The following is a 27,067-nucleotide window of genomic DNA, read 5'->3' as shown; positions in this document are numbered from 1 at the left end:
AAAAAAATAAAAAGAAAAAAAGAGGGAGGGATGCAACATGAGGACTTCCTGGGAGGTCACCCGTCCTAGTACTACTCTCGCCCAAGCATGCTTGACTGCAGAGTTCTGATGGGGTCCGGTGCATTAGTGCTGGTATGATCGCATTGGTTAGTATATACCATTCAATCATATATATCCTTTTCGAAAACTCAAGGGATCATTCACTGTGGGTCCCACTTGATATTTGGACCGGTTTAGTTACCTTAGACCTGCTTCCAACTTTGTCAAACAAGCAATATCCATGTCCAAACATAGTTTTGTATCTGAAATGCCGTTAAACGTCAAAATTTGTCCTCCAAAATGGTCCAATGGTACAGAGATCCACTGCTTTGCCAGAAACTCTCTTGGGGCTTTCTAGAAAGGTATTATGGCTCGCTTGGTTCTTCACAGTGTGAAAGTTACGACCTTCTGCGTGTACTATAGAGTCTTGCGAGAAAAAAAAAGTGGGAGGGATGTAACACGAGGACTTCATGGGAGGCCACCAGTTCTAGTACTACTCTAGCCCAAGCACGCTTAACTGCAGAGTTCTGATGGGGTCTGGTGCATTAGTGCTGGTATGATCGCATATGTTAGTATATACCATGGAATCGTATATATCCTTTTTCGAAAACTCAAGTGATGATTCACTGTGGGTCCCACTTGATATGTGTACCGGTTTAGTTACCTTGGACGTGCTTCCAACTTCGAAAAACAAGCAATAACCATGTCCAAACATAGTTTTGTATACACAACTAATTGTGTCGGGATCACAAAAACATATCTGAAATGCCTTTAAACGTCAAAATTTGTCCTCCAAAATGGTTCAATGGTACAAAGACCCATTGCCTTGCCAGAAACTCTCTTGGGACTTTCCAGAAAGGTATTAGGGCTCGCGTGGTTCTTTGCGGTGTGAAAGTTACGACGTTCTGCTTGTACTATAGAGTCTTGCGAGAGAAAAAAATAAAAAGAAAAAAGAGGCAGGGATGCAACACGAGGGCTTCCCGAGAGGCCACCCCTCCTAGTACTACTCTAGCCCAAGCACGCTTGACTGCGGAGTTCTGATGGGGTCCGGTGCATTAGTGCTGGTATGATCGCATCTGTTAGTATATACCATGGAATCATATATATCCTTTTTTCGAAAACTCAAGTGATCATTCACTGTGGGTCCCACTTGATTTGTGTACCGGTTTAGTTACCTTGGACGTGCTTCCAACTTCGAAAAACAAGTGATAACCATGTCCAAACATAGTCTTGTATACACAACTAATTGTGTCGGGATCACAAAAAAACATCCAAATTGCCTTTAAACGTCAAAATATGTCCTCCCAAATGATCCAATGGAACATAGACCCATTGCCTTGCCAGAATATCTCTTGGGGCTTTCCAGAAAGGTATTATGGCTCGCATGGGTCTTCACGGTGTGAAAGTTATGACGTTAAGCTTGTACTATAGAGTCTTGCGAGAAAAAAAAAAAAAAAAAAAAGAGGGAGGGATGCAACATGAGGACTTCCTGGGAGGTCACCCGTCTTAGTACTACTCTCGCCCAAGCATGCTTGACTGCAGAGTTGTGATGGGGTCCGGTGCATTAGTGCTGGTATGATCGCATTCGTTAGTATATAACATTCAGTCATATATATCCTTTTCGAAAACTCAAGGGATCATTCACTGTGGATCCCACTTGATATTTATACCGGTTTAGTTACCTTGGACCTGCTTCCAACTTTGTAAAACAAGCAATATCCATGTCCAAACATAGTTTTGTATACGCAACTAATTGTGTCGGGATCACAAAAAAACATCTGAAATGCCGTTAAACGTCAAAATTTGTCCTCCAAAATGGTCCAATGGTACAAAGATCCATTGCTTTGCTAGAAACTCTCTTGGGGCTTTCCAGAAAGGTATTATGGCTCGCATGGTTCTTCACGGTGTGAAAGTACGACGTTCTGCTTGTACTATAGAGTCTTGCGAGAAAAAAAAAAGTGGGACGGATGCAACACGAGGACTTCCTAGGAGGCCACCCGTCCTAGTACTACTCTAGCTCAAGCACGCTTAACTGCAGAGTTCTGATGGGCTCTGGTGCAGTAGTGCTGGTATGATCGCATCTGTTAGTATATACCATGGAATCGTATATATCCTTTTTCGAAAACTCAAGTGATCATTCATTGTGGGTCCCACTTGATATGTGTACCGGTTTAGTTACCTTGGACGTGCTTCCAACTTCGAAAAACAAGCGATAACCATGTCCAAACATAGTTTTGTATACACAACTAATTGTGTCGGGATCACAAAAAAAGATCCAAATTGCCTTTAAACGTCAAAATTTGTCCTCCAAACTGGTCCAATGGAACGTAGACCCATTTTCTTGCCAGAAACTCTCTTGGGGCTTTCCAGAAAGGTATTATGGCTCGCATGGTTCTTCACGGTGTGAAAGTTATGACGTTCAGCTTGTACTATAGAGTCTTGCGAGAAAAAAAAAAAAAAAAAAAAAAAAAAAGGGAGGGATGCAACATGAGGACTTCCTGGGAGGTCACCCGTCTTAGTACTACTCTCGCCCAAGCATGCTTGACTGCAGAGTTCTGATGGGGTCCGGTGCATTAGTGCTGGTATGATCGCATTCGTTAGTATATACCATTCAATCATATATATCCTTTTCGAAAACTCAAGGGATCATTCACTGTGGATCCCACTTGATTTTTATACCGGTTTAGTTACCTTGGACCTGCTTCCAACTTTGTAAAATAAGCAATATCCATGTCCAAACATAGTTTTGTATACGCAACTAATTGTGTCGGGATCACAAAAAAACATTTGAAATGCCGTTAAACGTCAAAATTTGTCCTCCAAAATGGTCCAATGGTACAAAGATCCATTGCTTTGCTAGAAACTCTCTTGGGGCTTTCCAGAAAGGTATTATGGCTCGCGTGGTTCTTCACGGTGTGAAAGTACGACGTTCTGCTTGTACTATAGAGTCTTGCGAGAAAAAAAAAAAAAAAAAAAAAAGGGAGGGATGCAACATGAGGACTTCCTGGGAGGTCACCCGTCTTAGTACTACTCTCGCTCAAGCATGCTTGACTGCAGAGTTCTGATGGGCTCTGGTGCATTAGTGCTGGTATGATCGCATCTGTTAGTATATACCATGGAATCGTATATATCCTTTTTCGAAAACTCAAGTGATCATTCACTGTGGGTCCCACTTGATATGTGTACCGGTTTAGTTACCTTGGACGTGCTTCCAACTTCGAAAAACAAGCAATAACCATGTCCAAACATAGTTTTGTATACACAACTAATTGTGTCGGGATCACAAAAAAACATCCAAATTGCCTTTAAACGTCAAAATATGTCCTCCCAAATGGTCCAATGGAACATAGACCCATTGCCTTGCCAGAAACTCTCTTGGGGCTTTCCAGAAAGGTATTATGGCTCGCATGGTTCTTCACGGTGTGAAAGTTATGACGTTCAGCTTGTATTATAGAGTCTTGCGAGAAAAAAAAAAAAAAAAAAAAAGAGGGAGGGATGCAACATGAGGACTTCCTGCGAGGTCACCCGTCTTAGTACTACTCTCGCCCAAGCATGCTTGACTGCAGAGTTTTGATGGGGTCCGGTGCATTAGTGCTGGTATGATCGCATTCGTTAGTATATACCATTCAATCATATATATCCTTTTCGAAAACTCAAGGGATCATTCACTGTGGATCCCACTTGATATTTATACTGGTTTAGTTACCTTGGACCTGCTTCCAACTTTGTAAAACAAGCAATATCCATGTCTAAACATAGTTTTGTATACGCAACTAATTGTGTCGGGATCACAAAAAAAACATCTGAAATGCCGTTAAACGTCAAAATTTGTCCTCCAAAATGGTCCAATGGTACAGAGATCCATTGCTTTGCCAGAAACTCTCTTGGGGCTTTCCAGAAAGGTATTATGGCTCGCGTGGTTCTTCACGGTGTGAAAGCACGACGTTCTGCTTGTACTATAGAGTCTTGCGAGAAAAAAAAAAGTGGGAGGGATGCAACACGAGGACTTCCTAGGAGGCCACCCGTCCTAGTACTACTCTAGCTCAAGCACGCTTAACTGCAGAGTTTTGATGGGCTCTGGTGCATTAGTGCTGGTATGATTGCATCTATTAGTATATACCATGGAATCGTATATATCCTTTTTTGAAAACTCAAGTGATCATTCACTATGGGTCCCACTTGATATGAGTACCGGTTTAGTTACCTTGGACGTGCTTCCAACTTCGAAAAACAAGCGATAACCATGTTCAAACATAGTTTTGTATACACAACTAATTGTGTCAGGATCACAAAAAAACATCCAAATTGCATTTAAACGTCAAAATTTGTCCTCCAAACTGGTCCAATGGAACGTAGACCCATTGTCTTGCCAGAAACTCTCTTGGGGCTTTCCAGAAAGGTATTATGGCTCGCATAGTTCTTCACGGTTTGAAAGTTATGACGTTCAGCTTGTACTGTAGAGTCTTGCGAGAAAAAAAAAAAAAAGGGGGAGGGATGTAACATGAGGACTTCCAGGGAGGTCACCCGTCTTAGTACTACTCTCGCCCAAGCATGCTTGACTGCAGAGTTCTGATGGGGTTTGGTGCATTAGTGCTGGTATGATCGCATTCGTTAGTATATACCATTCAATCATATATATCCTTTTCGAAAACTCAAGGGATCATTCACTGTGGGTCCCACTTGATATTTGGACCGGTTTAGTTACCTTGGACCTGCTTCCAACTTTGTAAAACAAGCAATATCCATGTCCAAACATAGTTTTTTATACGCAACTAATTGTGTCGGGATCACAAAAAAACATCTGAAATGCCGTTAAACGTCAAAATTTGTCCTCCAAAATGGTCCAATGGTACAGAGATCCATTGCTTTGCCAGAAACTCTCTTGGGGCTTTCCAGAAAGGTATTATGGCTCGCGTGGTTCTTCACGGTGTGAAAGTTATGATGTTCTGCTTGTACTATAGAGTCTTGCGAGAAAAAAAAAAGTGGGAGGGATGCAATACGAGGACTTCCTGGGAGGTCACCCATCGTAGTACTACTCTCGTCCAAGCACGCTTAACTGCGGGGTTCTGATGGGATCCGGTGTATTACTGCTGGTATGATCGCATTCGGTAGTATATACCATGCAATCGTATATATTCTTTTTCGAAAACTAAAGTGATCATTCACTGTGGGTCCCACTTGATATGTGTACCGGTTTAGTTACCTTGGACGTGCTTCCAACTTCGAAAAACAAGCGATAACCATGTCCAAACATAGTTTTGTATACACAACTAATTGTGTCGGGATCACAAAAAAACATCCAAATTGCCTTTAAACGTCAAAATGTTTCCTCCAAAATGGTCCAATGGAACGTAGACCCATTGCCTTGCCAGAAAATCTCTTGGGGCTTTCCAGAAAGGTATTATGGCTCGCATGGTTCTTCACGGTGTGAAAGTTATGACGTTCGGCTTGTACTATAGAGTCTTGCGAGAAAAATAAAATAAAATAAAAAGAGGGAGGGATGCAACATGAGGACTTCCTGGGAGGTCACCCGTCCTAGTACTACTCTCGCCCAAGCATGCTTGACTTTGGAGTTCTGATGGGGTCCGGTGCATTAGTGCTGGTATGATCGCTTCCGTTAGTATATACCATTCAATCATATATATCCTTTTTCGAAAACTCAAGGGATCATTCAGTGTGGGTCCCACTTGATATTTGGACCGGTTTAGTAAACTTAGACCTGCTTCCAACTTTGTAAAATAAGCAATATCCATGTCCAAACATAGTTTTGTATACGCAACTAATTGTGTCGGGATAAAAAAAAACATCCGAAATGCCTTTAAACGTCAAAATTTGTCCTCCAAAATGGTCCAATGGTACAGAAATCCATAGCTTTGCCAGTAACTCTCTTGGGGCTTTCCAGAAAGGTATTATTGCTCGCGTGGTTCTTCACGGTGTGAAAGTTACGACGTTCTGCTTATACTATAGAGTCTAGCAAGAAAAAAAAAAGTGGGAGGGATGCAACACGAGGACTTCCTGGGAGGCCACCCGTCCTAGTACTACTCTAGCCCAAGCACGCTTAACTGTAGAGTTCTGATGGGGTCTGGTGCATTAGTGCTGGTATGATCGCATCTGTTAGTATATACCATGGAATCGTATATATCCTTTTTCGAAAACTCAAGTGATCATTCACTGTGGGTCCCACTTGATATGAGTACCGGTTTTGTTACCTTGGACGTGCTTCCAACTTCGAAAAACAAGCGATAACCATGTCCAAACATAGTTTTGTATACACAACTAATTGTGTCGGGATCACAAAAAAACATCCAAATTGCCTTTAAACATCAAAATATGTCCTCCAAAATGGTCCAATGGAACGTAGACCCATTGTCTTGCCAGAAACTCTCTTGGGGCTTTCCAGAAAGGTATTATGGCTCGCATGGTTCTTCACAGTGTGAAAGTTATGACGTTCAGCTTGTACTATAGAGTCTTGCGAGAAAAAAAAAAAAAAAAAAAGAGGGAGGGATGCAACATGAGGACTTCATGGGAGGTCACCCGTCTTAGTACTACTCTCGCCCAAGCATGCTTGACTGCAGAGTTCTGATGGGGTCCGGTGCATTAGTGCTGGTATGATCGCATTCGTTAGTATATACCATTCAATCATATATATCCTTTTCGAAAACTCAAGGGATCATTCATTGTGGGTCCCACTTGATATTTGGACCGGTTTAGTTACCTTGGACCTGCTTCCAACTTTGTAAAACAAGCAATATCCATGTCCAAACATAGTTTTGTATACGCAACTAATTGTGTCGGGATCACAAAAAAACATCTGAAATGCCGTTAAACGTCAAAATTTGTCCTCAAAAATGGTCCAATGGTACAAAGATCCATTGCTTTGCCAGTAACTCTCTTGGGGCTTTCCAGAAAGGTATTATGGCTTGCGTGGTTCTTCACGGTGTGAAAGTTACGACGTTCTGCTTGTACTATAGAGTCTTGCGAGAAAAAAAAAGTGGGAGGGATGCAACACAAGGACTTCCTAGGAGGTCACCCATCCTAGTACTACTCTCGTCGAAGCACGCTTAACTGCGGGGTTCTGATGGGATCCGGTGTATTACTGCTGGTATGATCGCAATCGTTAGTATATACCATGCAATCGTATATATCCTTTTTCGAAAACTAAAGTGATCATTCACTGTGGGTCCCACTTGATATGTGTACCGGTTTAGTTACCTTGGATGTGCTTCCAACTTCGAAAAACAAGCGATAACCATGTCCAAACATAGTTTTGTATACACAACTAATTGTGTCGGGATCACAAAAAAACATCCAAATTGCCTTTAAACGTCAAAATTTTTCCTCCAAAATGGTTTTTATTTTAAAAAAATGGGTCGGGTTATTTCAGTTTGGTATCAGAGCCATTACAATAATTTTCCTGTTGCTTGGTGCAAGATGTTTGTGAATGGTTGTTGTGTGATGAAAATTGATTATGAGTAGTTTGTCAATTTGAGTGAGTATGGAGTCCTAGAATCATTCTCTTCGAGCCTTCAATGAGATTCCACGGTAAGTTGTTTTATGTGTTGTTCGTTATGTTGTGTTTTTAGCTTCTGTGCGGGAAGTGCATTGGGCTATTGAAAGAGATGGAAAGAGGTGGATCGGGAAATACCGCTAGCGGTGATTTGTGAAAGTGGATGTGTTGCAAATGGATTTCCGAGAAGTTAAAATGGAGATTTATTATGGATTTTTTCTTTTGGGACTTGTGTGTCATGTGGAAAAGAAAATCGCTCGGGATTCTATAAATGGAAAGTTGTCATAAATAGAAAGTTACTAAAAATATAAACTTTTATGAATAGTTAGAACTTGTCTATTTTTGGAAAGGGTGTGTGTGAACACCAAAGTATTTGAGATATTTTGGAGTGAGGCCTGGGGGTGGCCATAGTAGTGGTGATATATTCCAGGAGAGAATATGGTGTTGGTAGGACATGGCGATGTTCTACGCGGATCACAAGGGGTGGTCTCGGTCGGAGAAATGCTTATAGACGCTATGACCGTTTTCTATAAGGGTGGGGGTCCTGAACAACTCATGAGGAGATGGGGGTTCTCCTGAGGGGACGGGGGTTCCATAGATACCGATAGCTCAAGGGACTGCGATCCTGAGGGTGGCAGAGGAGATGGGGGTTCTCCTCGTACTGAGATTTCGAGGGTGACGACGTGAGGGTGAGACGGTATGACTCGAAGACGGGGGTCTGAGAGTGAGATCAGCATGGCTTGAAGGTTGCAACCTAAGAGCAGGTGAGTTGGGGGCAAAAGTATCAAAGACGTGGAGATAAGCAATGTGAATGGATGCGGATTTAGGAGATTGATGGGAGTTCAGTCTCAGATTTCCTGTTGTGATCGAATGCGGATCTCGGGGTTCATGGGGGGTTCAATCACAGGGTTGCTGAGTGTTGACCAGGAGGGATAGGTTAATCCTGGCCGTGGGGACCAGAGTTATGATGATTGGGATAGTCTGTTTTGGGCTGAGCGGTAGGGTTGGGTTTATGTGGACCGTTGGGCCACGTGGATGTGCGAGCTGTTGTAGTAGTTGCACAGAAAGCCTTGGTTGTCGCTGTTCATTCTGGTCGGAGGATGTGCGGGCCGTGGTGACAGTAGCGCGGGGGTCCTGGTTGGATGGACGGTGTTGAGGGATTCGAGGACGGATCCTTGTTGGTGGGAGACAATTGTAAGATCCGCGAACCAAATTATCGGTTTTGGGAGTGGGGTCGATCGACACCAAGGAGGGTGTTGGTCGACACCAGCAATTTGGGTTCATCGGTTTCTTTTAATTTGTCGTTTTTGGTTTGGTTTGGTCAATTTAAACCTTAAAACCGGGTTATTTAAGGAGGAAGTCGACCTAGGTCGTGATTAAAGAGTTGTGTCGTTCCCGAGAGTTGGAGAAAAAGAGAAAAATTTCTTGAGAGCGTTCTTGGGAAATCTTGGAGATTCTAGGCTTGTTTGAGAGATATGTTGTTGTGGAGTGAAGATCTGGTGCTAGGAACGAAGGAGAAGCCTTCCAAGGTGTTGGATTTGTTGTTGTGAGTCATAAACTTTTTGCAAAAGAGGTGAGTGCTTGACCATAGCTGATCTAAGTCTGAGAATCCTTTGTCTTGCTTGTTTTGTGGCTGTTTGTGTTGTTTTCTTGTATGCGTGTGGTTGGGTTGTGGTTCCCATGTGATTTTAGGGGTTTTGGGTGGGTTCCAAACGATTTGGAAGAGATGAGAAGCGGTTCTTCGACTTTCAGCTTCGAGCGGATCGTGACTGTGGAGTTAGTGTCAATCGATACCTGGGGGGTGTCAGTCGACACCATGGTTGTGTGTGTCGATCGACACTGATGGTCAGTGTCGGTTGACACCATCTTGTCTAACGCTTGTTTCATGGTTTGTTTGTGCTTGTTTGTGGTTTGTTGAACATTGGTTTCTCAATTGCTTGTGTGTATAGCCTAGTAGATGGGAGGATTGCCTCACTAAGTATTTATGATAATACTTACGCATCTCATATGTGTTGTGGTGCAGGTAAAGGCAAAGTGTGATCGTGGAATCAAGGCGATGAAGAGGAGGATGTTATAGTGACTTGATTGGTTGTTGTCTGGCCTTGCTAGGTTGTTATAGTTGGGTCGATAGAACGTGGTTTAGGTTGCTGATTATTTGATTCATGTTGTTTGGATTCTGGGTTAATTTTGATGAATTAATATTGATTATTGGATTATTGATTATTTAGTGGTTTTGTTATGTTATCCGTTGCTGTGTGATTGTGGTTATGTGGCTAGTAGGTATGGGACCACTAGTTTAGATTATTATTATTATTTTATTATTAAAAAATGGGTTGAGTCGCTTGAGTTAGTAAATTAAAATTTGATGGTTTATATTGTTAGTGAAATTATTTGAAGGTTTAAAGTGCTACGAAGTGACACTTTGGAGGTTTAAAATGAGGGGAAAAAAACTTTAAAATACTCCATCTAATTTTTATTTGGAAGTTTAATACCTGATATTTCTAAATTGGAATAAAAATACTTTGTTTAAATATTGTTGGACTAAAAATACCTTATCTTTATAATATTGGTAGATTCATACCCACAATTTAACATCCTTTAGCTGGAATGACAGACTCATGTACCATTGTTAAGTTTTAATTCAAGTTTCCTAATAGATATATACAATCTAATTACACACTAAACGGTTAATGTTGGTGTGGTCTTGTGGTAACGCTTCAATTTTATAACCCACCCTAGGCGGGGCATCTTCCACCACTGAGAGCAACGACGGAGGAGACAGCGACCCAGGTAATGGATTTTTCGGTGAAAGGAGTCAGTTAAATAATGAAGCTGGTAAGCCTCCATTGCTTTTACTAAATCAGAAACCATTGTTACGAAAAAAAAAATCATACTCGGAGACAGATCTGGGGTATTCAATCGGAGATTTCTGGTTAGTGATTACGTTTCCTCCCGCCGCGAGAGCTCCTCCTCCTCCGCCGATGGTCTGCCGAGCCGAGATCACTGCCACCGTTCGTGGGCTTGAGAAAAGAACAAAAAAAAAAACTAAAAACCTGCGATACGCATCGAATCCTCGTAAGGTAGGTGTTAAAATCAAATACTTACCACCAAACTACACCAACATTAACCGAATTATATATAAATAGATTTTATATCACTAATAAAAACACTTGAATAACACCGTTACACTATTCCATCACGTCTTTGCGAATATTAAATTGTGGGTATGGATCTACCAATATTATAAAGATAAGGTATTTTTAGTCCAATAATATTTTAACAAATAATTTTTGTTCTATTCTAAACTTCCAAATAAAAATTAGATGAGATATTTTTAAGCTTTTTTCCGGTTAAAATGTGACTAGAATTAGACCCATGCTAGAGCACAGATTAACATTTATTTTATTTATTTTGTAATTTTTATTTAAAGTGTCATATATATAATTGTTTTATTTGTTTTAATTTTTTTTCCTCAAACACTATGCTATGAAATCATATGTTGAATATAACTTATGAAAATAACATCTATTTTGTAAGATCCATTCTAGTAGATCTAGATTTTGACCCGCCGTACATTGCAGTTTAGGTTATTTAATAAAAATATTAATTTCTGTTTGTTAATTTTATTTGATTTGTTTAGTTTTTAAAATTATATATTGTATTTTGATTGTTAATTATATGACTTAACTTACACTATACCGCATATTAATTATTTTGTTACAATATTAATTAATCGATTTAATTAGATACGTCTATTAATCTAATATTCATATTGTTAACAAAATAATAAGATGAAAATTTATCCATGTAGCACAGAATTAATGACAGTTTAAGTTTCTATTAATATCTACTCAAACATGTTTAGCTATATTACCCGTCGTGTGATATTTTAATTCGTTGTACACAAAAAACTTCATAAAAATCTAAAGAGCGAATTTGCGAGATGACCAAAACAAAAAAAAACAAACTAAGAATATAGCACACTAATGAAATAAATTAAGTGAATAACTATGGGCTAATGTAAAAAGACAAGAAAGGGGTAACGTGAATGACATGCACAGCCAGCACAGCCAGCACAGCCAGCACAGCCAGTGAAAGTGATGGAGTACAAGGTCAATTTTTTTATTTATTTATTTTATTTATTTATTTAGATAAATAGTTCTTACCCCCATTACATTTTAATGTGATATACCTTTTCAACAAAATTAATTGAAACTTTGAAATTAATCTTAAAAAAATAGAATATTTTTTCTTCATTCGACATAACCTGAATTTTTAAAATCGGATTTTGAAAACCTTAAATGATGAATAGTATTTATAATGAAATGGTATAGAAAAAAAATAGTATATGACACAAATAACTTCAATAGAAATAAAACGCAAAACAAAAAATAAGTATTATACCCTAAGAGATACAACGTAAGCAACCCAAACAACCATGTGAACGCCAAGCATAAGAGATAAACATAAACAACCGAATTAACGCACAACAAAGAAAAAACGTAGGCAACTCAAAGTGATACAACATAAGCAACCCAAACAACTGTGTTAAACGATGGTTACCGCGAAAATGATAGCAATGACTATGGGTAGAATAGTGTTTATTTACAACACTTAAATGAAATAGTATAGAACAAAACTAAATAGTATAGATTAAGTGATAATGACCATATGGTGGTATCACTTGTGGTTGTAGTTATACTAAAAAAAAATTGTATCCTTAAAATATTTAACATATGGAACCCAAATGATCCAATTAAACTCATACAAAAAAAATTGATATACCCTAAAAGATACAACGTAGGCAACCTAAGCAACCGAGTTTAATGCGTGAAACGAAAATATATAACATATAAATCATTTAGATATTTTTAAATATAACTTAATTTATGTAGGTATGCAATATAAATAAATGTGAACTTGAGAACAATATTAAAAGTGGAATATTACTAATAACATATAAATCGTTTCGGTATTTTCAATTGTTGTGTTTTATATAGTACAAATAATTATTTATTTTAGTTATATATTAGGTTTTTAATTAACACTATTCGTTTTTGATATATTCAAAATCGTAAGATAAATTCAGAAACTCTATATTTTCTAAGTGAGACTGTGAAATATAATTAGTATGAGCTTTGAAATATTATTGCAAAATATAATAAAAAAGTAAAAATTAAATAAAAATAGTAAAGTAAATAGAAAAAAGGGAAATGAGAAGACAAAATATATATATATATAAGCAAGGGAGGAAGAGAAGATGTTCACGTGAGGAAGTGAGAAGAAAACACACTGTTACTTATGCAACAAGGATATAGTTGTCATTGTTATAGATAATACAAGGTATATCATAGTTAGATTGTTAGAATGGTTACTCATTCAATTATATTTTTTTTGGGTTATTTTTGCCAATTTCCCAAATCTTGAACTAAATTTAAAATGTTGTAATAAAGTTTTTTTTTTTGAACTACTTATAATATTTGAATTTCTTATAAAGTTTAAATATTATTAATATCTTAAACAATTATAAAAGTAATGTTTTAATAATTGAAATAGTAATAATCTTTAAAGTTTTTAAAAAGTTCACAAAATAATGAGATAATATTTTACCCGTGTAGCATCGAATTAATGTCATTTTAATTTTCTATTAATATCAACTCAAACATGTGCTGCCATATCATACGTCATGTGATATTTTAATTCGTATATATTATCAAAATTTAAAATATTTGAATAAATTTTATTATTTTAGAAATTGAAATACTTATAATATTTGAACTTCTTATAAAGTTTAAATATTATTCATATCTTAAACATTTTATGAAAATATAAATGTTTTAATAATTGAAATATTAATAATCTTTAAAATTTTAAAAAATTTATACATTTGAATTTTTTAAGTTATTAAAATTTGAAATTCTTTAAAATAAAGAACCATAATAAAATGCAGAAATTTTTTAATTTCAATGCCTGATAAATCAAGGTTTGTGCTCATTTGTATTCAGAATCATTTTGGTCTCTTTTTTATTAATATGACTTTGAATCTTTGCCTAGTTTTCTTAGGTGATGTAGGGCATTTTGTATATTTTTTTATTCATCAGTTGAGCAATATGTGTCTATTTAAAAAAATTTAAATTACATCATATCCAGAAAAAATCATAAATTTTATTAACTAAATATATTAGATAAAAAATTAAAAATAATTTAAATATAAAATAAAATAAATGTGAAAGAAAAACTACATATTTTTGTTTTAATTAGGTTGAGATATTTCCTTATCTTTTAAATGTTACCTATAATTGATTTATATATTACTATAATTAACTAAATCCATACTATCCTTACTTACCAAAAATTAAACTAACATGTATATTGTAATAGATCGATTTTACAATTTTATAATCAAAAAGTCATAAAATAATCTAAAAAATATTGTGTATTTCTGTTTCATTAGGGGATTTTCCGTTATCTAATCGCAATAAATAATTATACGGAGCGAAGTCACGATCGATTTTTTAAGAAAGTTCGATAACGTGGCATTTATTAACATCCCAACAAAAAAATATGAAAAACAAATCGAAAGCTTACTTAAAAGTCTCGTAACGCCTTTATCAGATCTATTCATTGACCGACACAACAACAACAACACCTTCTTCTCTCTCTCTACTCCTCCTTCTCCGATCACAATCTAGGGTTTTATACTCTCACCGGCGACGAACGAACGATGATTCACCTCCTTTACTCAGTAATCTTCTCGGAGATGGCGTTAATTCTCCTCCTCCTCTTCAAAACGCCTCTCCGGAAGCTAATTATCCTCACCTTCGATCGAATCAAACGTGGCCGAGGCCCCGTCGTTGTTAAAACCATCGGAACCACCGTGTTCGTCGTTCTCTTGTCGAGCGTTTACAGTTTGGTTAATATACGTCGCCGATCTGAAGATGGTGCTGTTCTTAATCCTACTGATCAGGTCCTCGCTTCCAAGCATCTCCTCGAAGCTTCTCTTATGGGTATAAATCACTAAATTTTTCGATCTCTTGATTCAGTCAGAAATTAAAGAGTGTTATTAGGACGAATCATGATCCTTTAGATCTGATCATATTACAAATTCTAATATGAATCTGATTTGCTTTGGGTTTACTCTTCTTTTAGTATTGATTGATGTTGCATAGTTTCAAGAATTGTGGTGTGTCTTAAAACAGTAATTATGGTTCTAGATAGGCCAAAGCTTGATTCCCTTATTCAGTTTCCAAAGGAGTAGATTTCATCATATTACCATTTGAATCTGGTGTGTCTTTCTTCAATGTATAAGTGGAGTAAGGTCCAGTAAAAAAGTGTTTGTAGCTTTAGTTATTGAATTGAGGAGTAGTGTGATGAGGTAAATTTGTGATCCTATGATCTGATCATAGTACCACTCTAAGACGAATCTTATATGATTAGGGCTACTACTGATGTTAATGTACTTTTTACATTTCAAAATTCGTGTTGTTTCTCTCGCTCATGAATTATCTACTAACATCATTAGATTAGATCTGATCATATTGATGTTATTGCCATTCTAGTACAAATCTTAATTTAGGGTTATTCTCACTTAATGTTTGGTTTAGAGTCAAGTTAGGTATGGATTAAGAAATAAGAAATAACAGGATTTCACAACTTATCTCTTGATTATGTTAGTTCTATTAACGTTATGATATTACAGGATTTGTGCTGTTTCTCTCGCTCATGATTGATCGCCTTCACCATTACATTAGAGAGCTTCGGTTGTTGAGGAAGACAATGGAGACTGCAAAGAAACAGAACAGAGGTTTTGAGGATGGGAAAACTACAAGTGGAGAAGAAGTGAAAGCTCTCGGGGAAGAAATCGCAGTATTAAAGGCAAAGATAAAGACAGTAGAATCGGAGAGCGACGGCAAAGGCAAAGAACTAAAAGAGGCGAAAGGTGAAACAGAGGCATTGAGGAAGCAAGCCGATGAATTTCTTAAAGAGTATGATAGGCTTCTTGAAGATAATCAGAATTTGAGGAACCAGTTGGAGTCTATTGGTCATAGTCCAGAAGGAAAGAAGGGTATGTAAAAACAAAATGTAAGGAAAATTCTGTTTTGTAGAGAACAAAGTAACTTTGGTAAATGTGGCTTTGCTGATTCTTGCTTTATGTATTTTGCTATAACGTCTCATCGTTGACCGTGTTTTGCTTATATTACAATCTAGTAAGTTTGGTACAACATTATTCACCTAAGATTCCAGTATGAGAATAGGCATCGATGTCAAAAGGTGTTTTCAGGTGGATTTGAATTTGAAAGACGATGATTTGCGGAAAGATCTTTTACCATATACTAGATTTTAATCTGCCGATCTATATTTATCGCTAAATTTTATTTTAATTGATGTTGTATGTTTGATGTTGTATGTTGTAAAATTTTATTTATGACAGTTTTATGAATTCAGGTTACACACTCCACCTTCTATTTATATAAAATTTAGTTACTTTAATTTTTTTGTTCTCAATAGATTTTTGTTACATTTATGGATGTATATGCGGGTAGATATGTATATTGAATATTGAATATAAATTTGGTTAATATGTAGATTATTTTAAGATGAAAATAAGTATATTGTGTGTTATGTATGGCCAATTATACAAATAGATGGTGGAGTGTAAAAAAACTAAATGAACGTAAAAACCAAACTTTAAACTTATTATAATCAAGAGGAAACACTAACACATATAAAATAGAAAATAAACATAATTTTTAGTTAAAATCACTTAAATGTTGTGTTCATTTGTTTACATTTGTTTACATGTTTCTTTTTTTAACCTGTCGTACACCACATACATTTAATTATTATTCTTATTTATATTTTATATTGTATTTGTTTGTTAAATATTATATGTCTTCCAAATAGAGGAATAACTAAAATTTCCGACCGTCTATGTGGCTAAATGTTTATATTAATTTTTTTAACCTTTAATATACTTAATAACCATTTGTTTGCTATATTTAGTTTGTTTTGTTTAGTGTTTGAGATTCGATTCTGATTTTTAATTATTATAACAAAAAATAAAATATCTAAATACATAGTAAGTCATTTATACGCTATGATTAAGTCACATTTTTCCTAATGATTTAATTGTTTTACACAATATTAGTTAAATCAACTTAATTTTTCTATGTCAAATATCATAATATTAATAGTGTTGACAAATAATAAAATGAGGATTTAACCCGTGTTAGCACAAATTTAATGATATTTTATTAATTCCAACATGTCTTTTTTATAAACCATCTACTATATAACCATATTATATAGTTTTTTTTTTAATTATACATATTCGTAATATTTTAAAGTTTTATTAAGTTTATATATATATATATATATATATGTATGTTAATTATAGTACTAAAATAAATGTGAATCGAAGTTTTTCTTACGTTAAGAATCAAAGCTCAAAGGTTTGGAAAACAAAATAGGAATCAAATTGTTGTGTTCTTTGTTTGCAAGGAATTCATAGATAAAATATTTTCAATACACAATACAAGGTATGGTTAAATATATCATATTTTATGTTTTCATATTGATTCTTCTGTATTTTTTAGTTGGAATGATATGTAAAATGTTTTGGAAACAAAATCTAAATTAATGCTATTTTTGGAAAAAATTTAGAAATTAACTTTGTAAATAGTTTTTTTAATAAGTGCAAATATAAGGGTAGAACCCAAAATGTACTTCAAAAAATGTATATATAGATTTGAGAGATTAATTTGAATGAAGTTGTATTATTTAAATTTGTTTGTTAAATATTTTTGAAGTACTTAATCCACATGTACTTAACAAATATTTGTTTGTTAGATAATTGGTTTTCTAAAATACTTAATCCGCATATACGCCCAAAATGTGCTTAAAATCTTAAATATTTGAGAATATTGGTTTCCTAATCATTCGAAAATCGGGTTTTCGTTTTTATGAACTTTATTAATGTTAAAATAATTATGGGAATTGTAAACTTTTGTTATGGAAAATCAGTTGTATCATTTAAATTTGAGAGATTATACAATCTCTGAAGATAGTTTTGGATATTTTATGGGAATAAAACTTTAATGGGTAGAGTAGTTTTTGGAAAAAGCGAAACGTATAGATGTTGTCTAGATTTTATTGCAAGAAACTTTATAAATTTTGGTCGATTTAAGAAGTTTTAGTAATTTAAGTCCTATGCAATATAATTTTTGGAAATTGTTTAGGGATTAATATTGTAAAAACAATTAAATATGCAAAACTTAAAGGGCAAAACACAAAATAATTCAACAATGTTAATTTAGATGTGAATCCCATAAAAGGGTAACATCAACCTACCTATGTGGACATGACAATTTGTGCGAATCTACGTCGTAAAATGCAATTGAGTATTTGACTCAGACTTCCTTTATTCACATTCCAGGGTTAATAATATAAACAAGCTCTCCATCAATTCTTTGATTTTTTAAACATTATGCAACAAGCATCCCACTAGAAAATTGTGATCATATAGCTACGTTTTCTGCTACGAAAAAAATAATAACAAAAGTTAATTATAAATAATAACAGATTAGTGACAGAAATTTATATAATTAGGTATTAGCAACGGAAGAAACAATAACAAATATTAATTAGAAATACTTATAGATTAGTGACAGAAATTTCTATAATATATTTTGTAGCTAATTAGTTACTAAACGCAGCTATAAAAGAAAAAATAATAACATAAACAAATTGACGCAAATTTGCTACAAATTTAAAAACACAAATTATTGATTTTAGCACATGTGCACGAAATACAAGATGTCACAGATTATAGTAAAAAATACTAAAATAATGAAATAATATTTACCTAACTCTCAATTTTTTTTGTTTTTTTGACAATCTAACCTCATATATTAAGTTATCGGAGAAAATTTATTTTAAGAGAGAGCCAATTAGATTCCGACGACCTTACATGGAAAAACAAAAACCTCGTGCTCTTGCACATTTTGCAAGTTTATCGGCACGGATATTATCTTCTCGAGGAATATATATAATACTAAAGTTAGTAAATCTATTTCTGAAATGAATAAAATTCTTCAATTCTGATGAGAAGGTTGGCCAATCTTCAATATTAGACGTCATCGTTAGGAGGTCTAAACAATCCGTAGCAAAGAGAGCTTTGTCTAAGTTCAAGGCCAGAAGACACTCCATACCCCAAACAAGAGTGAACCTTTAAGCCCCATGTGCAAGTGATACGGATTGTGGTATCACGTAGACCATAAACCGTAACTTATAATTAGATTATTAGGTTTCCTTTTCATAATTAGATTAAGGCTTTGGAATATTTAAGGTTTAGGTCGGTTGTACTAGGGTCTATAAAAGAATTCTTTATGCTAATGAGAATATCAAGCCCCAAGAATTAATCTTAATCTCTAAGAGAGAATTAGGGTTAAGAGGGAGCTAAGCATTCATATTCTTCTTAATTCTCAAGCAATAGAGAGGTTCAAAACAATTTGGTATCAGAGCCGAACGATCCTATGAAGGGAGCTGAGCCATTTGATCCGATGGGAAATTTTGATAAGATATTCGATAAGCACTATGAAAAGATTATGGAGATGTTGAAGGAGTTCCAAGCAGCAGTGATGGAGACGGTGACTTCGAAACCAGATCCGGTGTTGGTTGCGGTTCCAGTTTCAAAGATAGAGGAACCAAACCTTATGAGGGGAGGTGTGCTGGAGATAGTGACTTCAAAAGCACCGGCCGTGACGACAACCGTGGTGGCAACTTTAGGAGCGGAAGCTTTGATCGAGGAGCCGGAGTTACGATCTGTGTTGGAGCTAAAATCACCGACTCACATGGCGGAGGGGATCATCAACAAATCACTTCTTGAGATGGAGCTTGAGGAGGAGGAGTCTCTACCTGAAGCTATGGCGTTGAGGATTCAACAAGCAAAAGACATGAGACTTGAAAGACAAGTCGACGTGGAGGGAAGAGACGAAGAAGCAGATGGTGACAAACCGGAGCTTGAGGACAAGCTCCTAATCGAGGAGGGGAGTAATGGTACGGATCGTGGTATCACTTAGACCATAAAGCCGTAACATATAATTAGATTATTAGGTTTCCTTTTCATAATTAGATTAAGGCTTTGGAATATTTACTTATTAAGGTTTAGGTCGGTTGTACTAGGGTCTATAAAAGAACTCTTTATGCTAATGAGAATATCAAGCCCAAGAATTAACCTTAATCTCTAAGAGAGAATTAGGGTTAAGAGGGAGCTAAGCATTCATATTCTTCTTAATTCTCAAGCAATAAAGAGGTTCATAACAGCAAGATTCTAGCACCGAAAGAAGCAATCCAGCCGTGTCCACTCCTATCCACCTCCTCATGCCAAGATCCGTCTATAAAGCATACAAGGCAATCTTGTGGGATTTGGGTTGGTATGCCCGCTTCTATTATCCCTGATGGTATGTCTCTATTGTTTGCTCTTCTCCAAACTTCTTCTTCTTGTATGGCTTTCTCCAGCGTATCTTGCGGAGACTCGGATATATTTTCAAAAACTTTCTTGTTTCTTGCCTTCCAAATGTACCACATCATCCAAGGGAACGTCCTCAAGTTTTGATCAATTGCACCAAAGTCTCTACCACACCCATATAGAAAATCGAGGTTGCTATATAGGGAAGATGATGGGAACACCATAGGATGGGAAGGGATTGTCGATAAGGCCCATACTTGACGTGCTGCGGGGCATTCAAATAGCATATGATTTATAGTTTCCTCCTCCGCTCCACATCTAGGACAATCTCTAATTCTACCAATATGGTGATAATGCAGGCGTTGACATGTAGCCAAGCACCCAGTCACACATTGCCACACGAAATGCTTAAGCTTTCGTGATGTTTTTAACTTCCATGCTTGCACCTTGAGTGTTGTAACACTTGGCTCCTGAAAAGGGAGGTCGCAAACAGGGCGAGAGATAGCTCTCGCGGCTTCGTACCCAGACTTAACACTATAATTCCTAGACTTTGTCAAGGTCCAAGAATAACCGTCCCTCGAAGCAATTAAGCTTGGTTTGATTCCCAAAATAAGGGTAATTTCTTCCGGGGGAAAAATTTCCTAAGACGCTCCAGTTTCCACCTTTTTGTATTGAAGTCAATCAAGGTGTTAACACATATCAAGGGATTTCTCTCAGTATTTAATCCTTGTGGCGGTGATGTTCATATATTTCACCATGTTTTACCTTAGTATATTCACATCTTTTGCATGATCTATTAGCACATTTAGCCATTATTGAGTAGCTTTAGGACTGTTTATGCATTAGAGTAGAATTGCATTGCATTTGCATAGTTTCTTACATAAACAGATGAATTTGGATCCTAAGGAGCATGGAAGGATGTTGAGAAGGATTTGAGCTATCAAAGTGAAGAAGATCAAGGAGTAAGAGCAGAAGAAACCAAGCTCGGAAGTCCACTCGACCGCCCACTCGACCAGATACTCGACGGTGTGCGGAGAAGGACTCGACCAGTGGAAGAAGCAGAAGAAGAGGCCATTCGACCAAGCACTCAACCGAGCACCTGGTCGAGTTGACCGACGACCCTCCATTTTGTCTTCTAGCTACTTTTAGGGTTTCCCCCTCTCTCCTATATAAAAGCTTGTACCCTGCAGCCACAAAAAAAAAAAAGAAGAGAGAGCCAATTTTAGATAAAATCTGTAAACCTAGTATTTACCCCTTTTGGGTATTATCTACTTTATGTTTTCTTTTGTTTTAGATTCTCTAGCCACTTTTGCATATTTCTAAGATATCTTTGATACTTGTTGGTTCCATAACTTTCTAAGTATTAAGAATTTGAGTTTGATTTCTTCAATATTGTAGATCTTTATCTCATCTTTCTAATAATGCAAGTTTCATTGATTTTCTGGTTTATAACTTTGTTCATCATGTTTTGTGATTGTGAGTAGTGGTTTAGGATCTTGAGGATGGATTAGGATGGATAAGATTTATGGTTGTTTAGATTGGTCAAGATTGATTGCTTAATATCTCTTTTGGGTTAGATACACTCTATGTTATTCTTATACTAGGAGGGTAAGGGTAGATCTTAAGCTTCTTAGCATCACACCAGTGTCTAAGTTGTTAGATAAGGCTAATACTAGAGATTATCATGAAGCATGCTAAGAGATTAGATTTTTAATATGATTTTTTACATTGATGATCTGGTTGTTTAATGCCTGCTTTAATATGTAATAGCTAGTGGGAACTAGGTCTAAGAAGTATCTTGGCTTGATTGTTATTGTCATGAGAATGGATTAACATGTATTAGAAGATCATTGACTAGAGATAGCTCATTGTTGATTGAGGTTTGTTAACCAATTTAGATAACCATATCTTGAGTCCAGCCCATGAATCCATCCTTAGGACCTTTCTTGTTTATTGATTTCCTTGTTGAGTATTGTTAATTGCTTTTTGTTTGCTTTGTTTTCATTATTTGCCCTGTTTCTGTTCATTCGCTTGTAAACTCGACCTCCCACTCGATCGCACATCCGATCGACTGCTTGCTCGAGCTCCTTCCAGAGTTCTTGCTTATGTTCTGTTTCATTTCATGTTTCCTTTCTAGTTTCATTTCTGTTGCATCCATTTCATTTCTGTTTAATCCTGTTTCATTACTTGTCTTGCATTAGTATAATTTCTATTCCTGTTTAGTATCATTACTGCTTTGTTTTATTGTTTACTTTGCATTTAGTATCCTGTTTTAGTAGCTTTAGATTCTGCATTTCATAATCATCATTAAGTTGTTAGTAACAATCAATCATCATATTTTGCTTGACTTAGATGAGTATTCACATCCTGATTGCTTGCATCACACTCATTATGGTTTGACATCCTTTATGCTACAACTACATAAGGGTAATTGAAACACCTTGCATCCACCTGTTCATCCATCATTCATCATCATATTCATCACCATACCACCAAAAGAATCATGTTTCAATCTGGCGTCGTTGCCTGTTTGAGTGTTTGTTTGTGACATTTAGGATTTATACAAGTCTAAGATTAAGTTCTATTGCTCCTTTGAACACTACTGATTTGAATTCTTCATCTGCTTGGTTGTTTTGAATCTTAGGTACCTACTCGACATCAACTCGAGCTACCACTCGACCGTCTGCACGATTGAGTACCTGATCGAGTCACAACCCAGATTCAATTAGTCTTCTCGTCTCAGTCAGTTCGACCATCAACTCGAGCCAGTGCTCGACCGAGTGTCAGTTCGAGTCAATTGATGCAAACCAGATCCAAGAGAAATTAGAATCTTCAGAGGTACCTTGATCACATCAACCGCCTACCAAGAGACCTAAGACAGCAGAGAACAAGAATTGCCCAAGAACAAGAGAATCAGTTGCTAATGGAGCAACAAAACAATCAAGAGCAAAGGCCAAGGCACATTGGTGCAGTAGATGCCCCAAACAATCACACACAAAGAACTGGTATTGTGTCTCCTGCAGTTGCCAACAATAATTATGAAATCAAAAGTGGGCTAATCTCTATGATTCAAGCAAATAAATTCCATGGTCTACCAATGGAAGATCCTTTTGACCACCTTGATGAATTTGATAGGCTTTGTAGCCTAACCAAGATCAATGGTGTAAGTGAAGACAGTTTCAAGCTATGACTGTTCCCTTTTTCACTTGGAGACAAAGCACACTTGTGGGAGAAGACCTTACCAACATGAGCTATCAAGAAGGCCTTCTTAGCCAAGTTTTTCTCCAATGCAAGGACTGCTAGATTGAGGAATGAGATATCAAGTTTTGCATAGAAGAATAATGAGACTTTCTGTGAAGCATGGGAAATGTTCAAAGGCTTCCAAACACAATGTCCACATCATGGGTTTAGCAATGAATCTCTACTCAGCACCCTATATAGAGGAGTCTTACCAAAGATCAGAATGCTTTTGGACACAGCCTCCAATGGAAGTTTCCTCAACAAGAATGTAGAAGAAGGATGGGAGCAAGTAGAGAACCTAGCACAATCTGGTGGGAACTATAATGAAGACTATGACAGAACAGTATGATAGAACAATCTGGTGGGCACAATCCAATGATCAAGATGAGAAGTATAAGAAGGACTTGAAGGTTGTTCATGAGAAGTTGGACAAGATTTCACTCAGCCAACAAAAGAATATTCACTTTCTTGGTGAAGAAGAGGTTCCAGTTCATGATGGGGAGAGTGAATTTGCTGAGATTTGCTACATGCAGAATCAAGGAGGGTTCAAAGGATACAATCAGTTTAAGAACAACAACCTTTCCTATAGAAGCACCAATGTAGCCAATCCTCAAGATCAGGTCTATCCACCTCAACAGCCCCAACAACAAAATAACCATGCACCCAAGCAGCAGCACAATGGTTTCCCGCCTCAATTGTGTCCCCCTCCAGGGTTTCAGACTAACCAAGGCCAAGAACCAGATTTGAGAGCTATGATGCAACAAATGTTGCTTGGGCAAGCAAATGGGCAAATTGAGGATGCAAAGAAGTTTGCTGAGCTGAACCAAAAGTTATCTTCTCAGTACAATGACCTCCATACTAAGTTTGAAACTCTAAACTCCAAGATTGAGGCTATGGAGACACAACTATCATCTGCTACTCCTACAAGGAATGACTAACATAAGGGCAAAGCCATAATGCATTCTACAGAATTTGCCAATGCAATCAATCTGCACAGTGGAAGGGTGTTACCCAAACGAAAAGGAGTGCTACTAATCACTGAGGACAGTGAAGAACAGATGGGGAGGGTTTTCAGCAAAAGGAGTCTCAATCTGAAGAGACGATTGAAATCGACCCACCACTCGAGCATACACACAATCGAGTGTCTGATCGGGCAGCGGATCGAGCACCTTCTCAGGAGAAGATTAAGTCATTTGCTACCAAGGAAAAAGAAGTTCGGTTCATTCCTCCTCCTTACAAGCCTCCACTACCTTTCCCAGGAAGATTTAAGAAGCAATTGGTTGAAAAGTACAAGGCATTGTTTGATAAACAAGTTAGAGGGATTGAGCTTAGGATGCCTCTAATAGATGCTTTTGCTATGATCCCTCCTTACCAGAAATTCGTGAAAGATGTTGTGATGGAAAGGATCAAAGAAGTTCAAGGGATGGTGATCCTTAGTCATGAGTGTAGTGTCATAATCCAAAAGCAAGTGAATCCTCAAAAGTTAAGAGATCCTGGTTCCTTCACTTTACCTTGCTCTATAGGCCCTCTGACCTTCAACAGATGTCTTTGTGATTTGGGAGCCTCAATAAGGTTAATGCCTCTATCAGTTGCTAAGCGCCTAGGGTTTACAAGGTATCTCTTATCTTAGCTGATAGATCAATAAGATTACCACATGGTGTTTTGGAGGATTTACCAGTTAGAGTTGGAGCAGTGGAAGTCCCAACAGACTTTGTAGTCTTGGAAATGGATGAAGAACCAAATGATACTTTGATCTTGGGAAGACCTTTCCTAGCCACAACATGAGCAATAATTGATGTGAGAAAAGGGAAGATTGATCTCAACTTGGGAGAAGACCTCAAAATGACATTTGACATTGTAGAGGCTATGAAGAAACCAACAATTGGAGGATAAGTCTTTTGGGTTGAAGAATTGGAAAAATTAGCAGGAGAATTGATGGAAGAGCTAGCAGAACAAGATCACCTTAGCACTGTTTTGACCAAAAGTGGAGAAGAAGGGTTCATCTACAAAGAAACCAAGGCTAATGAAGAGATATTGGACTCTCGTAGAGAATCAGACCATCCAGAGGTTTTTGAGAGGCTACCAACATTGAGAGAGGAAGTCTGGTCAGTTCAGATAGCAGATACAAAGACCTCGACCACCCACTCGACTACCCACTCGAGCACGCACTCGGCCGAGCACCAACACCACTCGACCGAGCGCCCTGCCGAAACTCCCACAGATGACTGGTCTGAGCTAAAAGCACCAAAGGTAGAACTTAAACCTCTTCCATCCGGGCTAAGGTACATTTTTCTAGGTACGAACTCTACTTATCCAGTGATAGTAAATGCTAACTTGAGAAGTGAAGAACTTGATTTGCTAGTTGTTGAGCAAAGAAAATTTAGGAAGGCAATTGGTTATTCTTTGGATGATATTAAAGGAATTTCACCTAGTCTCTGCATGCATAAAATTCACCTTGAAAATGAATCTTATTCTAGCATTGAACCTCAAAGAAGGCTTAACCCAAACCTTAAGGAAGTAGTAAAAAAGGAGATTCTTAAGTTGCTTGGAGCTGGTATAATCTATCCTATCTCTGATAGTACTTGGGTTTCACCAGTGCATTGTGTCCCTAAAAAAGGAGGAATTACTGTTGTAAAGAATGATCATGATTAGTTAATTCCTACTAGAACCATAACAGGACATAGAATGTGCATTGATTATAGAAAGCTTAATTCTGCTTCTAGGAAAGATCATTTTCCCCTTCCATTTATTGATCAAATGTTAGAAAGATTAGCCAATCACACCCATTATTGTTTCTTGGATGGATATTCTGGATTTTTCCAAATACCAATTCATCCTAATGATCAAGAAAAGACAACTTTCACATGTCCATATGGCACTTTTGCATATAGAAGAATGTCATTTGGACTATGTAATGCTCCAGCTACCTTTCAAAGGTGCATGATGTCAATTTTTTCTGCTCTTATTGAGGATGTGGTTGAGGTTTTTATGGATGACTTCTCTGTCTATGGAGACTCTTTCTCTTCTTGTCTTGCTAATTTATGCAGGGTTTTAAAAAGATGTAAAGAGACAAATCTAGTTCTAAATTGGGAGAAGTGTCATTTCATGGTTGAAGAAGGGATAGTTCTTGGTCACAAGATTTCAGAGAAGGGTATTGAGGTTGATAAAGCAAAGATTGATGTCATGGTTCAGCTGCAACCACCAAAGACAGTCAAGGATATAAGAAGCTTTCTTGGTCATGCTGGGTTCTACAGAAGATTTATCAAGGACTTCTCAAAGATTGCTAGGCCATTGACAAGATTGCTTTGTAAGGAGACTGAATTAAACTTTGATGAAGATTGTTTGAAGGCTTTCAAAGAGATCAAGGCTGCCTTGATATCAGCTCCAATAGTCCAAGCTCCAAACTGGGACCTCCCATTTGAGATAATGTGTGATGCATCTGACTTTGCAGTAGGAGCAGTTCTAGGACAGAAAAAAGATAAGAGGCTGCATGTTATTCACTATGCAAGTAAAACCTTGGATGAAACTCAAGGAAGATATTCAACAACAGAAAAGGAGCTTCTTGTAGTGGTGTTTGCCTTTGAAAAATTCAGAAGCTACCTAGTGGGTTCCAAGGTTATTGTGTACACTGATCATGCTGCTTTGAGGCACATCTACTCAAAGAAAGATACCAAACCAAGGTTGTTAAGATGGATTCTACTTCTCCAAGAATTTGACATGGAAATAGTTGATAAGAAGGGTATAGAGAATGGAGTTGCTGATCATTTATCCAGGATGAGGATAAAGGAAGAAATACCAATTGATGATTCAAT

At 36.8% G+C, this 27,067-nt stretch overlaps 1 protein-coding gene, 1 non-coding gene and 14 pseudogenes across 2 annotated transcripts; 1 reads left to right on the top strand and 15 right to left on the bottom strand.

The window, feature by feature from the left end:
- Positions 1-27: 27 nt before the first annotated feature.
- On the bottom strand, positions 28-146 carry LOC147934977 (5S ribosomal RNA; annotated as a pseudogene).
- Positions 147-998: 852 nt separating this feature from the next.
- On the bottom strand, positions 999-1,117 carry LOC147934976 (5S ribosomal RNA; annotated as a pseudogene).
- A 390-nt stretch (positions 1,118-1,507) lies between these two features.
- Positions 1,508-1,626, bottom strand: LOC147934975 (5S ribosomal RNA; annotated as a pseudogene).
- Positions 1,627-2,003: 377 nt separating this feature from the next.
- LOC147934974 (5S ribosomal RNA) lies at positions 2,004-2,122 on the bottom strand (annotated as a pseudogene).
- A 394-nt stretch (positions 2,123-2,516) lies between these two features.
- LOC147934973 (5S ribosomal RNA) lies at positions 2,517-2,635 on the bottom strand (annotated as a pseudogene).
- A 387-nt stretch (positions 2,636-3,022) lies between these two features.
- On the bottom strand, positions 3,023-3,141 carry LOC147934972 (5S ribosomal RNA; annotated as a pseudogene).
- A 390-nt stretch (positions 3,142-3,531) lies between these two features.
- Positions 3,532-3,650, bottom strand: LOC147934971 (5S ribosomal RNA; annotated as a pseudogene).
- Positions 3,651-4,028: 378 nt separating this feature from the next.
- On the bottom strand, positions 4,029-4,147 carry LOC147934970 (5S ribosomal RNA; annotated as a pseudogene).
- A 383-nt stretch (positions 4,148-4,530) lies between these two features.
- On the bottom strand, positions 4,531-4,649 carry LOC147934969 (5S ribosomal RNA; annotated as a pseudogene).
- Positions 4,650-5,027: 378 nt separating this feature from the next.
- On the bottom strand, positions 5,028-5,146 carry LOC147934968 (5S ribosomal RNA; annotated as a pseudogene).
- Positions 5,147-5,536: 390 nt separating this feature from the next.
- LOC147934967 (5S ribosomal RNA) lies at positions 5,537-5,655 on the bottom strand (annotated as a pseudogene).
- Positions 5,656-6,033: 378 nt separating this feature from the next.
- On the bottom strand, positions 6,034-6,152 carry LOC147934966 (5S ribosomal RNA; annotated as a pseudogene).
- A 388-nt stretch (positions 6,153-6,540) lies between these two features.
- On the bottom strand, positions 6,541-6,659 carry LOC147934965 (5S ribosomal RNA; annotated as a pseudogene).
- A 377-nt stretch (positions 6,660-7,036) lies between these two features.
- On the bottom strand, positions 7,037-7,155 carry LOC147934964 (5S ribosomal RNA; annotated as a pseudogene).
- Positions 7,156-14,055: 6,900 nt separating this feature from the next.
- Positions 14,056-15,770, top strand: LOC104725251 (uncharacterized). The gene is made up of 2 exons (XM_010443874.3): positions 14,056-14,553; positions 15,246-15,770. The coding sequence occupies exons 1-2, from the start codon at positions 14,271-14,273 to the stop codon at positions 15,617-15,619; spliced, it is 657 nt and encodes a 218-aa protein (XP_010442176.1). The 5' UTR covers positions 14,056-14,270; the 3' UTR covers positions 15,620-15,770.
- A 7,546-nt stretch (positions 15,771-23,316) lies between these two features.
- Positions 23,317-23,423, bottom strand: LOC147934963 (small nucleolar RNA R71). The gene has a single exon (XR_015573341.1). It is a non-coding gene; the product is annotated as a small nucleolar RNA R71 (small nucleolar RNA).
- Between the last annotated feature and the right edge of the window lie 3,644 nt (positions 23,424-27,067).

This window comes from Camelina sativa, chromosome 11 (assembly GCF_030686135.1).
Source record: "Camelina sativa cultivar CO46 ecotype springtype chromosome 11, ASM3068613v1".
NCBI lineage: Eukaryota > Viridiplantae > Streptophyta > Magnoliopsida > Brassicales > Brassicaceae > Camelina > Camelina sativa.
Note: the sequence above shows the minus strand (reverse complement) of the source record. Positions and strands in the feature narration are given on the sequence as shown.